The 13,099-nt window shown below is 48.5% G+C and overlaps 1 protein-coding gene across 1 annotated transcript in view; it reads right to left on the bottom strand.

Annotated features, from left to right (window-relative positions):
* The window catches only part of LOC126524227 (cytosolic endo-beta-N-acetylglucosaminidase-like), a 43,312-nt gene that overhangs the window by 23,593 nt on the left and 6,620 nt on the right, over positions 1–13,099 (bottom strand). Inside the window, exons 4-6 of the mRNA XM_055067375.1 lie at positions 9,710–10,027; positions 4,255–4,358; positions 3,261–3,369 (exon numbers count right to left, since the gene is read on the bottom strand). Of these exons, the coding sequence (XP_054923350.1) occupies positions 3,261–3,369; positions 4,255–4,358; positions 9,710–10,027 (531 nt within the window). The remainder of the gene's footprint in view (positions 1–3,260; positions 3,370–4,254; positions 4,359–9,709; positions 10,028–13,099) is intronic.

Below are 13,099 nucleotides of genomic sequence, written 5' to 3'. Positions count from 1 at the left end.
AAGAGACATGCCTCGAGGAAGTACTTGTGGGCACTGTCCGAAATTTAGGATGGGAAGACATGTCTGATTGTCCGCAACAGAAACGATGGTATGCGGGAAGGAGACATTGTAAGAAAGCAGGACTGAAGTGGCGGGAGTAAGGACATAGTCACCGTCAGGTACAGGTGGGCAGGCTAAGACAGGGATGCAGGTTGTTGCAAGAGATGGCAGGCGTATAAAATCCGCGGAACAAATTTGAGTTGAAGCTTGAGCAGGAAGGTCAAGGGGAACAGGTAGAGGTAGGTCAAGTTGTACAACACCGGCGGAACAGTCAATCAGAGCAGAATGGGCGGCCAAAAAGTCGAGTCCGAGGATAACATTGTGAGGGCAACGTTCGAGCACACCAAACAAAACCGACTTGTGGCGATCGGCGAGACTGACACGAGCAGTACATATTCCAAGCACAGCCAGAGTTCCACCGTCAGTGACCTATACCAGTCGAGTCGGAGCAGGAGTAAATACTTTCTTCAAGCGCGTTCGAAGCTCCGCACTCATGATGGAAATTTGGGCTCCAGTGTCGATGAGTGCTGTAACGGGCAAGCCATCCACGTCCACGTCCAGAAGGTTCCGATTAGTAGGCAGGGTCAGCAGAGGAATTTCAGGCCGATGTTCTAGAGCAGCGTCACCTCCAGGAGCTGCCCCAGTTAGTTTCCCGTCGGAGAGCGGCGACGGTAAGCTGGGGATGGAGAGCGACGCAGCTGGGGCGAACGGGAGCGGCGACTATGGGGTGATGGCGAGCGGCTAGTCGCTGTGGCTCGAGCGTTGTCAGGTGCGTCTTCAACCTCGGTGGAGAGGGATAGCGGGCGGGAATTCAGTGGGGGGTGGCGGTAGGCGGGAAAGCTTGGTCGAGAGTGGGCTGGCCAGGAGCTTCGACAGTGGCGAGAGATGTGGCCCACACGTCCACAGTAAAAGCAGATGGGTCTATTGTCATGTGTGCGCCATTCGGCCGGGTTGCGATAGCTCGGATATGGCCAGTATTGGCTCCGGTGAACAGGGGCAGAGGCCGCAGACGAAGCAAAGTCAGGACGGTTGGCAGAGCAGATGGACGGAAGGCCCACATTGGCAAGTTCTTGGCGAATTACCGACTGAATGAGAGACACAAGCGGCCGGGAATCGTCAAAGCACTGCGTCACTGGCGTGGCAGGAGAGGCTGCTTCGATTTCTCGCCGAAGGATACGTACGAAGTTCTCGCAGGAAGTGGGCTCACGCGGTGGACAAACACCTTCGCGCCTCGATGAAGCTGCGGTATTAGGTAGACGCGTAAACTGTTGAACTATGCGGCGACTCTTCATGTCTTCAAAGCGGCCACATTCGTTAATAATCTTATTGACCGTTGTTACAGTCTTGTAAACAAGCAGGTTAAACGCGTCGTCCGCGATGCCTTTTAAAACGTGGCTGACCTTGCCTGCCTCTTACATATTGTTATCCACTTAGCGGCAAAGAGCGAGGACATCCTGGATATACGCCATGTAAGACTCAGTGGACTTCTGTACACGGGTCCCAAGGTCCTTCTTCGCAGCACGTTGACGGCCGACGGGCTTGCCGAACAAATCTCTAAGCTTCTGTTTGCACTGGTCTTAACTCGTAATCTCTTCTTCGTGTGTTTCGCACCAGACCCGTGTTGTTTTCTTGAGGTAGAATATTATATTGGCCAGCATAAGCGTGTTATCAAACCTCTTGTGTGCGCTGACCCGTTCGTAATTCTGCAACCAATGATCGACGTCAACGTTGTCGATCGCAGAAAACATGCCAGTGCCGCGAGGCTGGGCCAGGATGACCGTCAGTGGCGCCGACGGAGCCGTGGTTGATCTCGTTCGGATGACATGGCGGTCAGGTTACGTCCGCTGTGGAGCTCCGTCTTGCGCAAGTGATCACGCCGCACGTCCACCAGTGACGTTACGGGAAGGAAGAAGCGTGCGTCTATTTACAGATGGATTTTAATGGCTGAGCCAACAAGCGTATAACAGCAATAATGCTAAACTTATATATATATATATATATATATATATATATATATATATATATATATATATATATATATGTCAAAGTGGTGGCAAGAAGTGCACATGTGTTAAGTGTGGGAACCGGTGACCGGCTTCCCACACTTCACACATGTGCACTTCTTGCCAATTGGCACTCCTAATGCTGACACAATATTTAAGGTAGTCATGCAAATAACAAAATAAAAGTGATGCCGTCACCCATACGATCATCCGCCTCCAAGATCCTGTGATACCTTGCCAGAAACGGGCCGTAGAGAACGAGGGTAAAGAAAGACCCGATGCACATGACTTCCTCTTGAACATATGATATCTCTATGTGCCTAGTAAGTAAGATGTGCGGTTAAGGGAGCCCTAGCTGACAGATTATTTTGAATCAAATGTGTTTCGTTGTGTTAGCATTGGGTGTCACTTGCTAAAAGCGCATGCAACGAAAATGCATAACACTGCTATCGCGTATATCTCTGCAACCGTATCATATACCCACGTGCCTTTCGTGTCGTACTGTTGAGGAAAGCAGTCGTCACTCGATCCCACATGTGTCGTGCGCACAGATGGCGCCTTTCTCACGCCACGTATGACGCAGTCGTAGTTAAAATTTAGCCTCGTGCTCGGCGTTACATATTTCCATCCGAACGTGAGTGCCACGCGTTTACGAAAGTTAAATCAGCCATATTACGTAAATACCACGAAACTGGGCTCATCTGGCGTTATATAACGCTTGCAAGTGTGAAACTTGTTGCAAAAATTTCACGGCTGGTTGGCTATGGCATCCCCGTGTTCTAATCCTAGAGTCCAGAAATGGCTTCAAAAGACTCCGGCAAAAGGACACAAGGATGCCAATTCGCGCCCGGCACCTTTGATCCGATAGTCAGCGAGCAAGATTTTCAAGATTTGACTCTAGAACCCACACTAGCTGTACCGTAAGTCAAGCGTGAAAGGCTCGCAATGCGTGTATAAATTGCACTTGCGTATTCGGCTACCTTTTTTTTTTTACCCTAGCGCCCATACAGCCTCGGAATCACGCACGAGGCGTTTCGTGTAACGCACTGTGGCTGCGTCCGCGATACCGCCTGCCTTATTTTTAAGCAGTCCCGGCGCTCTAACACGCATGTCATCCAGGCGAGTGCTCGCTGTTACAGCGTTTCCCAATGCAACGCCTAAAAAGCACATCAACATACCTCGCCCATGACACATAGTAGAGCGCCCTAATATGCTCACCTCGCCAGCCTCGTACAGTTTTTCTCCGAATCCCTGACAGAAACTGGTCTTCAGCGGTAACGTAACCACGCGCCAGTCGTTACACAGCTCGTCGGGAAAGTCCCAAAACCTGCGCGCGGACGACCAGGTGAAGTGGTCACACATACGTCCTTCGGACGGTGCATCGAAAAGATGGCTACTCAGATGTGAGAAGGTATTGGAAACAGGTATTTCTGAGGCTAGCTTAACAAACGATGAAGACGTCGACGTAAGGAACTCGCTAGTTTTCTGCTGTGTTTGGGCACACTGGCGGACGAAGAAACAGGGGAACACGCGGCAGCTGCAGACCGGATCGTCGTGTCGAGTAGCCATCTCAGTAAAGCTGTTGTTTTGCTCTGGTGTGCGACAATGTGAATTCGAAGCTTTCTTTGCCTACCGCCCTGGATTTGCTGTAGCTGCTTCTCCTGTGTTGATCGGTATCTTGGCGGATATATATAAATACGAAGGTTATATTTGTGGCGAATGAAAGTACGTGCCAGCGAACAGGCCTCTATTACCCTCTATGCGGACCGACCAAGTATAGTGCCCGTAAGCACACCTCTGTTCTGCATTATGAACAATTAGTTTCTATATAAAATTTGAATATACAGTATATTGTCGGCTTACATGTATCAAAATCGCATGGACCTCTCAATAGAATAGCGAATTATACAAAATGGATTGTTTTATTTACTTCATTTACCTTGATTCAGCCACTGCAGCATGCGCCACTAGGCAGAAGAGGTACATAATTCCATAATGTAGATAAGTATACATACGAGTTGTGTCACGAAATGCTCTTCAATTTGGATGAGATTAGGGATTATGGAATAGTTGGTTTCCTCTTTGTTGCTTTAACCACACAAGCATACATTTCAAAATGCCAGAATTACGAGTTTTTGTATTTCGCACCATATAATGGCGTCTCTACAGCATTCTCGGCTCCGCAACAATACCAGCCACCACTAAAACTCACCGACATTGGTTATCCACGAACTTGCTCTTGTCCTGTTTTTCGTAGACCCAACCGGCGGCGAAGATGGCAGCCGACAAGCCGTGCTTGCGAGCCTGCGCGACGGCCTGAAACAAATTCAGGCCGTCACCACATAATCATCCGTGGGATCCCGGCGTGCGACACCAACGGGGAAGGCCGCAAGCTGTGGTCATAACTCCCGTCCGAAGAGAGGGCATTCGGCAAGCACCGTGAGGTTGCTGACCACCACGTGCATCCGCCGCCACGCGCACGTGCACAAACAATTTATCCCTATAGTGAAACAGACGGTCCCAACAATATCATGGCTGCAGCTTAGGAACAGCTTCAAGACAGCTTGGCGCTTAGCAAAATAAACGTGAGTTGGCTTGACTTGCGCATACGACCCTTCGCGCGGGCGAAGGAAGCGGATCCTGTATCACGGTGTGTTGATCGCGATCATGGCCTCCGAGATCGCAAGGCGCGTACGAACCTAATACGGAACCGCGTGCCTCCCGATCTTAGATGCCACGTATGGGCTCCGTTTTCCTTACGATTATCTGTAAAGGGGAGCGTCGCGTGGTTGGGCTGCTGTGCTGCTGCAGTTTTGTTATCTTTAGTGCACCGCCTATAGAGACGCTACTTAGCAGCAAGGATGGCTGAAGATCGCGGCTGCGACTTTACCTTTATTCGGAAGCCAGACCACAGCGGCGGGAAAGGCGCCGGCCTCTGCGATAGCGGACATGTTCACTACGTTACCGGAGTTTCGGACAACCCAGTCCTCATACATGCCTGGTGCCTTCCGCAGACAAGCGCGACGAAGCCCAGTTATACGAACTGTAGCTCGTGTGAAGTAGCCGTTTCGTTTTGTTGCCTAATACAATGCATCAATCGTTTTCTTCGTTCTACCCCCTTTGTAGCAATACTGTTTCTGCACATCAAAATAGGAACACGTCGTTTGGTGCAGACTTATATCAAGCGGCTCTGCCCACAGCGCGATGCTCCATGGCCCACATTGTAGCGATCTTGCTACCACGTGCCGCCGCCAAAGAAGTACCGTCGAAATCACCTCGAGAAGCGTCATTACGAATTTTGGTAATGGAAATGCATATGCTAGTTAACGTAATCGTCAAACGTACGAGCGTTAACAGCGTGAATTGGCGCTGCACCGCCGATGCCATTTCGCTGCGCGCGTCTACCAAAACAAAGCAGCCCAGACAATAGCTTTTCTAAAATATTGCCCTTCCCTGTGCAGTTGTCATAACCTGAACTTCCTTTAGTGGCCTGCTTGTAAACGTATAAAGCTGTAGTCTCACCAACTGCTTAGCATTTATTTTTGTCGAATGTTACGGAAGGAAGAAGCCACACGATATATTTAAAGGGGAAGCAGTGCCATCCAAGGTAGATGGGCGCTGGCGGCAATGCCGGGTTTAGTCCTTGAGGCGTGGGCTTTGCAGCTCCTACGCGCAAATAATAATTTCAAACACATTCAATGGAGCACAATATGCGCAGGCAATAAACGCACTTGCGTGGTAACTCTGCACAGACAGCACCAAGGTGTAATGACTTCACAAATATAACGTGTATTGTTCAGCGGAAATAGAGCAACAATGCCGTACGCAGTAGCTGACAGCAATCGTCGCCTCACCTACGTGTTTTTCTAAAGCATTTCCCAGGCAACTAAAATATCGGCTATGTCTTCGGGGAAACAAATAGAGCTGTTCAAGAAGCACTTGCCTGTAATCACTCTGATAAAGCACACGACGATTTAAGCCCCTTAAAAACAAGGCGTGCCAGGAACCTCCTATTTCATAACAAAAGCATCAAGCGTGTTCGCATGAAATAACTAGCAGTAGTTAAACACGCGCGAAACCACGCATAAAATAGATCCGAAAGAGCGAACTGCACGATAGCTTGTGCGACAATTTAACGGGGCGTGTAAAACGAACGAGGCCAGTCTTTGCAAGCCTCCGCAGCTTTAAAAAATACCACGTGACCGCGCGCTCTGTGCGCCCGAATGCGACGCGATTACAGCGCTCTCATGAGTGTTTTGTAAAAACATCGCCAGCGTCGCGCCTTCCCTTCACTTACGAGAAAGTGCTTCAACCTTTGCTCGGCTCTGACATTACCGGCAGCGGCTGGCGACGGCACTCCGAAAAAGCGCTTCGTCAGCAGCCGCTCGCGCCTGTCGCCGAAGAAGGCGCCGTCATCAGCTGTTTATTCCTATATGACGAGAAGAGCGATCTTTTTTCCAGCGTTCAAGTCGATACGGAATAGAAAAAATACACACAAAACTTGCATCATACATCTGGAAACTGTGCGAGAGAGAGCATAGAGCACGGAGGAAGGAAACTCAGGAGGAAAACCCCTTAAACTTCGTAGTGTCACGCTTTGAAGAATGCCGCCTCCTCCTCACGCGCTCTGGCCGAGGCCAACGTCGCGTCGCTATTGGCCTAATAGCATCACGTGGGCCCTCGCGCCGTGCATCAGCGCCATTTTTGCTCGAGAAGCGTCTACGGAGTGGCGAGGGGCGCATGTTGGCGCCGTTGCTACGCTCGAGCAGTCTAGGCGGCGCCACGGTCGAGGAGGGAGCGTGAAAGAGAGGAGAAAGGAGGAGGAGTTAAGGTGGAGGAGGAGAGTGTCACTACTTTACGAAGTTTAAGGGGTTTTACTCAGGAAAGGCCCTGACGTCACTCTTTGCGAAGCTAAAGCGAAGCCGGAAGTTGGCGTTGCTCCGCCTATCGGGCCAGCTCTCCTCTCTTGTTTACATTTCTAACGAAACCACGCCGCGCTGCGCGCAACCGTGCTGCTCGGACGCGCGCGCTCCGCAGCAATACTAAACAATCGTTAGCATGTTAGCATGATTCCGCCAAAGAGGGCAAAATTTCCCGCGGATATTCCTTCGTCCGTTGCCATTGCCGTGGCGCGGTACATTGCGTTCAGTGTTGTATGCGCGTTCATTTCACGAACTTTAGTTCCTCCTGTCCCACCTGGCCACACCAACATCCGGTAGAGCACGGTCCAGATAACGCAGCGCAACAAAACACGGAGACCAACGCAAACCTGCCCGCACGGCGCCTTTGCCACGGTACGAAACCTACGGAGTAACACGTGTGAGCGCACAGAACAATAACAAAGCCGCCATTGTGTCCCGAAAGGCGTGGCCGCTACAGCAAGGAAATAAAAAAAACAGCAGAAAAGAGGAGAACCTACCACGTCACTTCCTCCACACTTTTCTCCTAGCGCGCGGAGGGGGGTAGGGCCTCTCCTCAGTTTCCTTCCTCCATGGCATGAGAGAGCATCAATTGTTACAATGCTTGTGCCAGCGGCTAGATGCATGTGAGCTCGACTGTCTCTTACAGTCGTGCCGCGCAACCGTTTTGAAAAATTTGTTTGCAGTGCCTAAAGCATGCCGTTCTCAAGCGAGCAGAAGGCGAACGTGGTCTTAGCCTTGGGAGCGGCGCGGAACGACAAGAGGAAAGCTGCCAAGGTATACCGAAATTGGAAATGTGGGGGAAGACCTAGCGCGAACACAATTTAGAGGAGTTATTTGACGCTGAAAGAAACAGGTAGCTTTAGGAAGACGCGGCACAGAAAGGCGACCATCAGTGAAGAGGCTGGAAGAGACATTTTGGCTTTCATGACTGCAAACCCTCATTCCAGCGTGTTTGATGTGAGTGGTGAGGTCGGCATTTCAATGTCTTCAGTGTCAAGAGTTCTTGGGAAGGCTCAAATGCATACGTATCACCTCCAACTATATCAAAAGCTGCAAGAAAGAGACTTTCAATGGTGGCTTGATTTCTCAAATTGGATCCTTGTGAACAGTGACGAAATACCGGATTTTGTTGACAAAGTGCTCCGAACAGACGAGGCAACCTTCTCCAGAAATTCTCAAGTCGACATCCATAATGCGCATTACTGGAGCGATACGAACCCGCATTGGGTGGCGCAGACCAGACACCAGTACCAATGGTCATTCAGTGCGGGGTGCGGTATCTTTGGCGGAAGAGTAATTAGCCGCATATTTTTTGGCCACATGCTCATTGCTCAGCGATACGTGAACGACATCTTGGAAAGCCCAGTCGAAGATTTTCGCTGTGATCTTCCTCTTGCGTTTTTAAAGCGAGCTTGGTATCAGCACGACGGTGCACCAGCTCACAGCAGCAGCCTTGCCAGAGCCTGGCTTGACGAAACCTTCAAATGCCAGTGGGTTGGGCGGCATGGAGCAGTGGCATGGCCTGCGTGGTCACCGGACTTGACCCCTCTTGACTTCTTGTGGGGACATGTGAAAGACCGAGCGCACCGCAAACTTACAACTACACCACAAGCGCTAAAGGCAGAGATTGCTGAGGCCTGCAGCGAGATACCGCCTTGCGTCATCAAAAAAGCTACACCGGACGGGCTGAAAAGGTGCCAACACTGCATTATGGCAGAGGGCGACTTGTTTGGACACATTCTTTAGACAGACATGACAGCGAATAAAATCTCTACAACCGTTATCCATGAAAAGAGCGGTCTGTGTGAAACTTTTCTGCGACGTGCAAGAGGCATGTAAGTAATATGAAATTACAAATTGTCTGCCGACAAGGAATGGACAGGAAGCTAAAAAGCAACCTTCCGTGTCAGTTTACAGTTCTTCCTTTTGTGACAACCAGCGTAAATCACACGACGTTCTCAAGCTTGTTATAATGCGTGTTTGCTTGCTGGGGTCTTGCTCAAAAATTCGAACTCACGAGCTTGCCATTTTTTCCTCCGCATGCATTCTGCTAGCGTGAGAGGGCAATTATCGCCGCATAAACGGGAGCCACGCTGTATTTCAACTGCCACCGGAACCCACTAGCGTTTATCTCGGAACCAAGCACAACGCGAACCAAGCACAAAGCGTGGGCAGCATGAACGGCGCGAAGCGAGCGATGTTTTTTACAAAGCACGGTTGAGAGCGCTATAATCATGGCTCATTCGGGCGCACAGAGCGCGCTGTCACGTGGTATTTTTCAACTCCGCGGGCTTTCGTTTTTCCCGAATAAGAACGGCCACGCTAAGTCCATCTCGTTGGAAGTGCCTGGGTTGGGCAATATTTGTGGAGCTCCACAACTTTCCTATTGACGCCTGAACGTTTCAAGCTATATTTAAAAAGGTAATTAATTTATCTCGGCTAATTACTAAAAAAGGACGACCAGAAAATATGGTACTGTAAGCTTAGATAAACACTAACAACATCCATGTGATTTCTGTTCTAAAGAACGCATAGGTTTTTTTCAAAATCTTGGTCCAAGCTAGCTGGGACACCCTAATATGCCTGCGTTCCCAGGTTGGCACAGCGCCCTCCAGGCAAGTTGCGTAGACGCTGGAGCCAAACTTGCCCCCCCCTAGATAGGAAACCGTATGGTTTGAAGGCCTCCGAGACTCGGCAACGCGCATGTGCTGAAGAAGTCGAAGGGCGTGTCCCAAAGCAGCTTACCTCACGCGTTTCAAAGCCTCCGGCGTAGTTCGTGCGCCTCGCGAACACGTCGATGCCGACGTAGACGTCGCTCTTTCGGTCGCGGGCAAACCTCGCCGAGTACTCGAGCATCTCTTCGTTCCACTCGCAGTTGAGGAAGATGCCGTCGCACAGATCGAAGAACACATGGTTCTTGCAGTTGAGCTTGTTCTGTTTGCATAACTTGCCGCCTCGCGTGATGCTGTCGTACCAGATGACCATGGAACCAGGAACGGCGCTGTGCGTCTCTTCCGTCAACAAGCGGAGGAAGGCTTTCATGAATGACATGCAGCACGTATCCTGGACGCGTGTTCAATCGCAACGGAAAAGAAAGAAAATTAGGAGCATTTGATTTCTTAACCAGACTAGTTTACCGCAAAATCTGCAGCAGTAGAGTGCCGTATGAACAGTGAAAATAGTAGATAATGGGTTTGCAAGTACTGGGCATTGTGACATCTCTCTAAACCACGGAAGAAGCGTGCATTTGGCGGCAATGAAACGAAAACTATCTAGAAAAAAATGTTCAAAAACGACTATTTCGAATATTTCAAAATAAAGTAACAATTCCGTGCCTTAAAACGCAAATGTACGCTATTTTTTTTAAATCTTACCTTAGGTTTATTAGTTTATTCATAGCAGACCCTACACCCGCCGTGGTTGCTTAATGGCTATAGTGTTGGGCTGCTGACCACGGAGGTCGCGGGATCAAATCCCGGCCACGGCGGCCGCATTTTGATGGGGGCGAAATGCGAAAACACCCGCGTACTTAATTTAGGTGCACGTTAAAGAATTCCAGGTGGTCAAAATTTCCAGAGTCCTCCACCACGGCGGGCCTCATAAAGTGGTTTTGGCACCTAAAACCCCACAATGTAATTTTTTAGCAGACCCTGCAGACCAGTGTTTGTGCCGTAATCAGTAACGGACCTGCCCAAGCGTGCGCACATTTCTTACGTCATGCGGAATGACGTTGCTCACTTGAGCGTCGCGGTTTGCATCGTCAGTAGTTTCGTTATTTTTTTGCGCGTTCATTCAATGCGTGGCATGCACTACCATTCGAGTTTCGTTGAGGAAGTACAGCTTTTATGGGCAAACTAAGGCGCGACTACAGACTGCTGATCTTATCGCTGCTGTAACCGACGTGTTCTGCCCTGCAATGACATCACCTCACCACGACGACGAAAGCGGAGCGCTACCTGAAGAAACGCATCGCAGTGTTTGTACACTCTCCCAAGCTGTGAGCACAGTCAACACCACCTAGATAGCACAAGGCCTGTTCACTCCGATCCATGACGTCACGATACCTGGCCCGAAATTTCCATTGACAAGGCTGGTGTGATGAAAGCGGTGACGTCAAAATCACTGTTGCCTACTCGGGAGCATCCCCATTATATTCTATGGCAATCGGGCCAAGTAACATGACGTCATGGATTGGAGTGAAAAGGCCTTGTGCTATCAAGTTGGCGTTGGCACAGTGCAGGCAGTACATATGGCAGGTTGCAATGCTTTCTAAAGGATAATGAGATGTAATGCTGTTTTGTCCGATAACTGTTGACATACAGTTGATGCATGTTGGCCCACAAAATTTATTACTTTCAGGATTGTATGAACAGCTGGTTTCGTATATATTGCTACGGGATATATCGTGACCGTCTGATGGTCATACTACGTGTGATTCATTAAAACAATTATTTGACTCTGTCGTGTATATTGGGTGTTTAAATCTAGGTGAGTAAAAGTGAAGTGGCTTTTGAAGCTTCTTTGGCACTGCCATTCATTCCCATCCAATTCCTTCACGTTCTTAATTAAGGAACGTAAAGAAGCAGTTGTCATCATTATTACCAGCTTAATTATATTCAAGCCACTGTTATTGTTTGAAGAAACGCTCGCGCGTAAGCTGAAGTGCGCTGCAAGTTTAGAGAAGAAAAATATATTTTCGCGCCACGGGGTAAATGCCAGATATGCTAAAGCAATTTGAGCACTCCCACCAAGCAGCGTAAGGCTAGAACGTCGCGTTTGATTTCGGGTGTAGTGCACGTCACATTTTTTAGGGGCACGAGCATTGAGTGGCACACTTGTATTTTGCACAGCGCTGCGGTTCACCTCCTGAGACGACCAGGGAGGAAATTCAAAATAAATCAGAAAATAAAACAAAAAGAATAGTACAGTAAAAATTTGTGGGTTTTAATACAGATATCAGAGCATAAGTTTAGTTACAAGTTGAGTTACTGAAGAGTATGGAATAACTAGAATTAATTAGAAATCACTGAGACGACTGGGGACGAAATTCAATATGAATCAGAAAAAAAAAATGGAAAACATAGTGCAATAGAAAATTCATGAATTTCATTATAGAGATCAGAGCAGATGTTTAGCTACAAGTTGAGTTACTGAAGTGTCTGGAATAATCAGGATTAACTAGAAATCACTGATTACCGCACACCAAAGCACAGAACCGAGACCCACTACGTGAGCACTACATCGGCGAAATTCCTGGAAATAGGGAAGTAGAAAGCGGAAGTAATGACGTCACTAATGACGTCACACACAAGAAGTGGCCATTTAACCAGCTAATTAGTGGAAACCAGTTGCTTGCGAGCTTGGTTCGTGCGTTGCGCTCGGCTAATATTAACTTCAAGCACACCAACGCCTAGGTGCGAGTGTCACTAAGAGACACCCAAGTCAAATATTAGGGTCGCCTACCATATCTTTTAGTCATTGCACATGCATTACAGGGAGAAGTATACATCTAGCCTGGCTGTTTAGAAATGCAACATAATATACGTCTCAATAGCGTCAAATAAACGTGCCAAAATTGGTTCTGTTGCTTCATGATAGGTCACGTCACCATAAGTACATATTCAGCATTAAAAACTATAAATTAAGCTAAATTTTGTTATATTAGAGCATACTAAATGTAGAACAGATCTAAAAATGTATTTCATTATTTTTTTTTCGCCGTAGTTGTCCTCTTAACACATAGATGGCGACGGTTGCAACAGACCACCATTTTCTAAACATGTGGGCTTCTCTAGAAGCCTCGCTGGCAGTTTACACGCACCTTGCTTGTGCTGCTTGAGGCACCTGCCGATTCTGTAAACCAAGCGAGGGAAACCTGCCCGAAAGATTGTATTCTCAGCTTTAGATGAATAGTTGTCATATTTCGAAGATGTATCCGACACAGCCGTCACTACTGAGGGATTCAACTTTGTTGCGCACTTTTGGAGCTGTAAACCTTGCGCTTCACTTTATTTACATAACTGAGGCACTTTTTTTACATGTTGAAAGCCATATACACACTATGTCCGCTTCCAACACTCGGTATAATTTACTCTCTCACTAAATGCAACAACAAAAAAATATTTCAAATAGATT

The sequence above is a fragment of the Dermacentor andersoni genome, chromosome 3, assembly GCF_023375885.2.
Source record: "Dermacentor andersoni chromosome 3, qqDerAnde1_hic_scaffold, whole genome shotgun sequence".
Classification (NCBI taxonomy): Eukaryota; Metazoa; Arthropoda; class Arachnida; order Ixodida; family Ixodidae; genus Dermacentor; species Dermacentor andersoni.
Note: the sequence above shows the minus strand (reverse complement) of the source record. Positions and strands in the feature narration are given on the sequence as shown.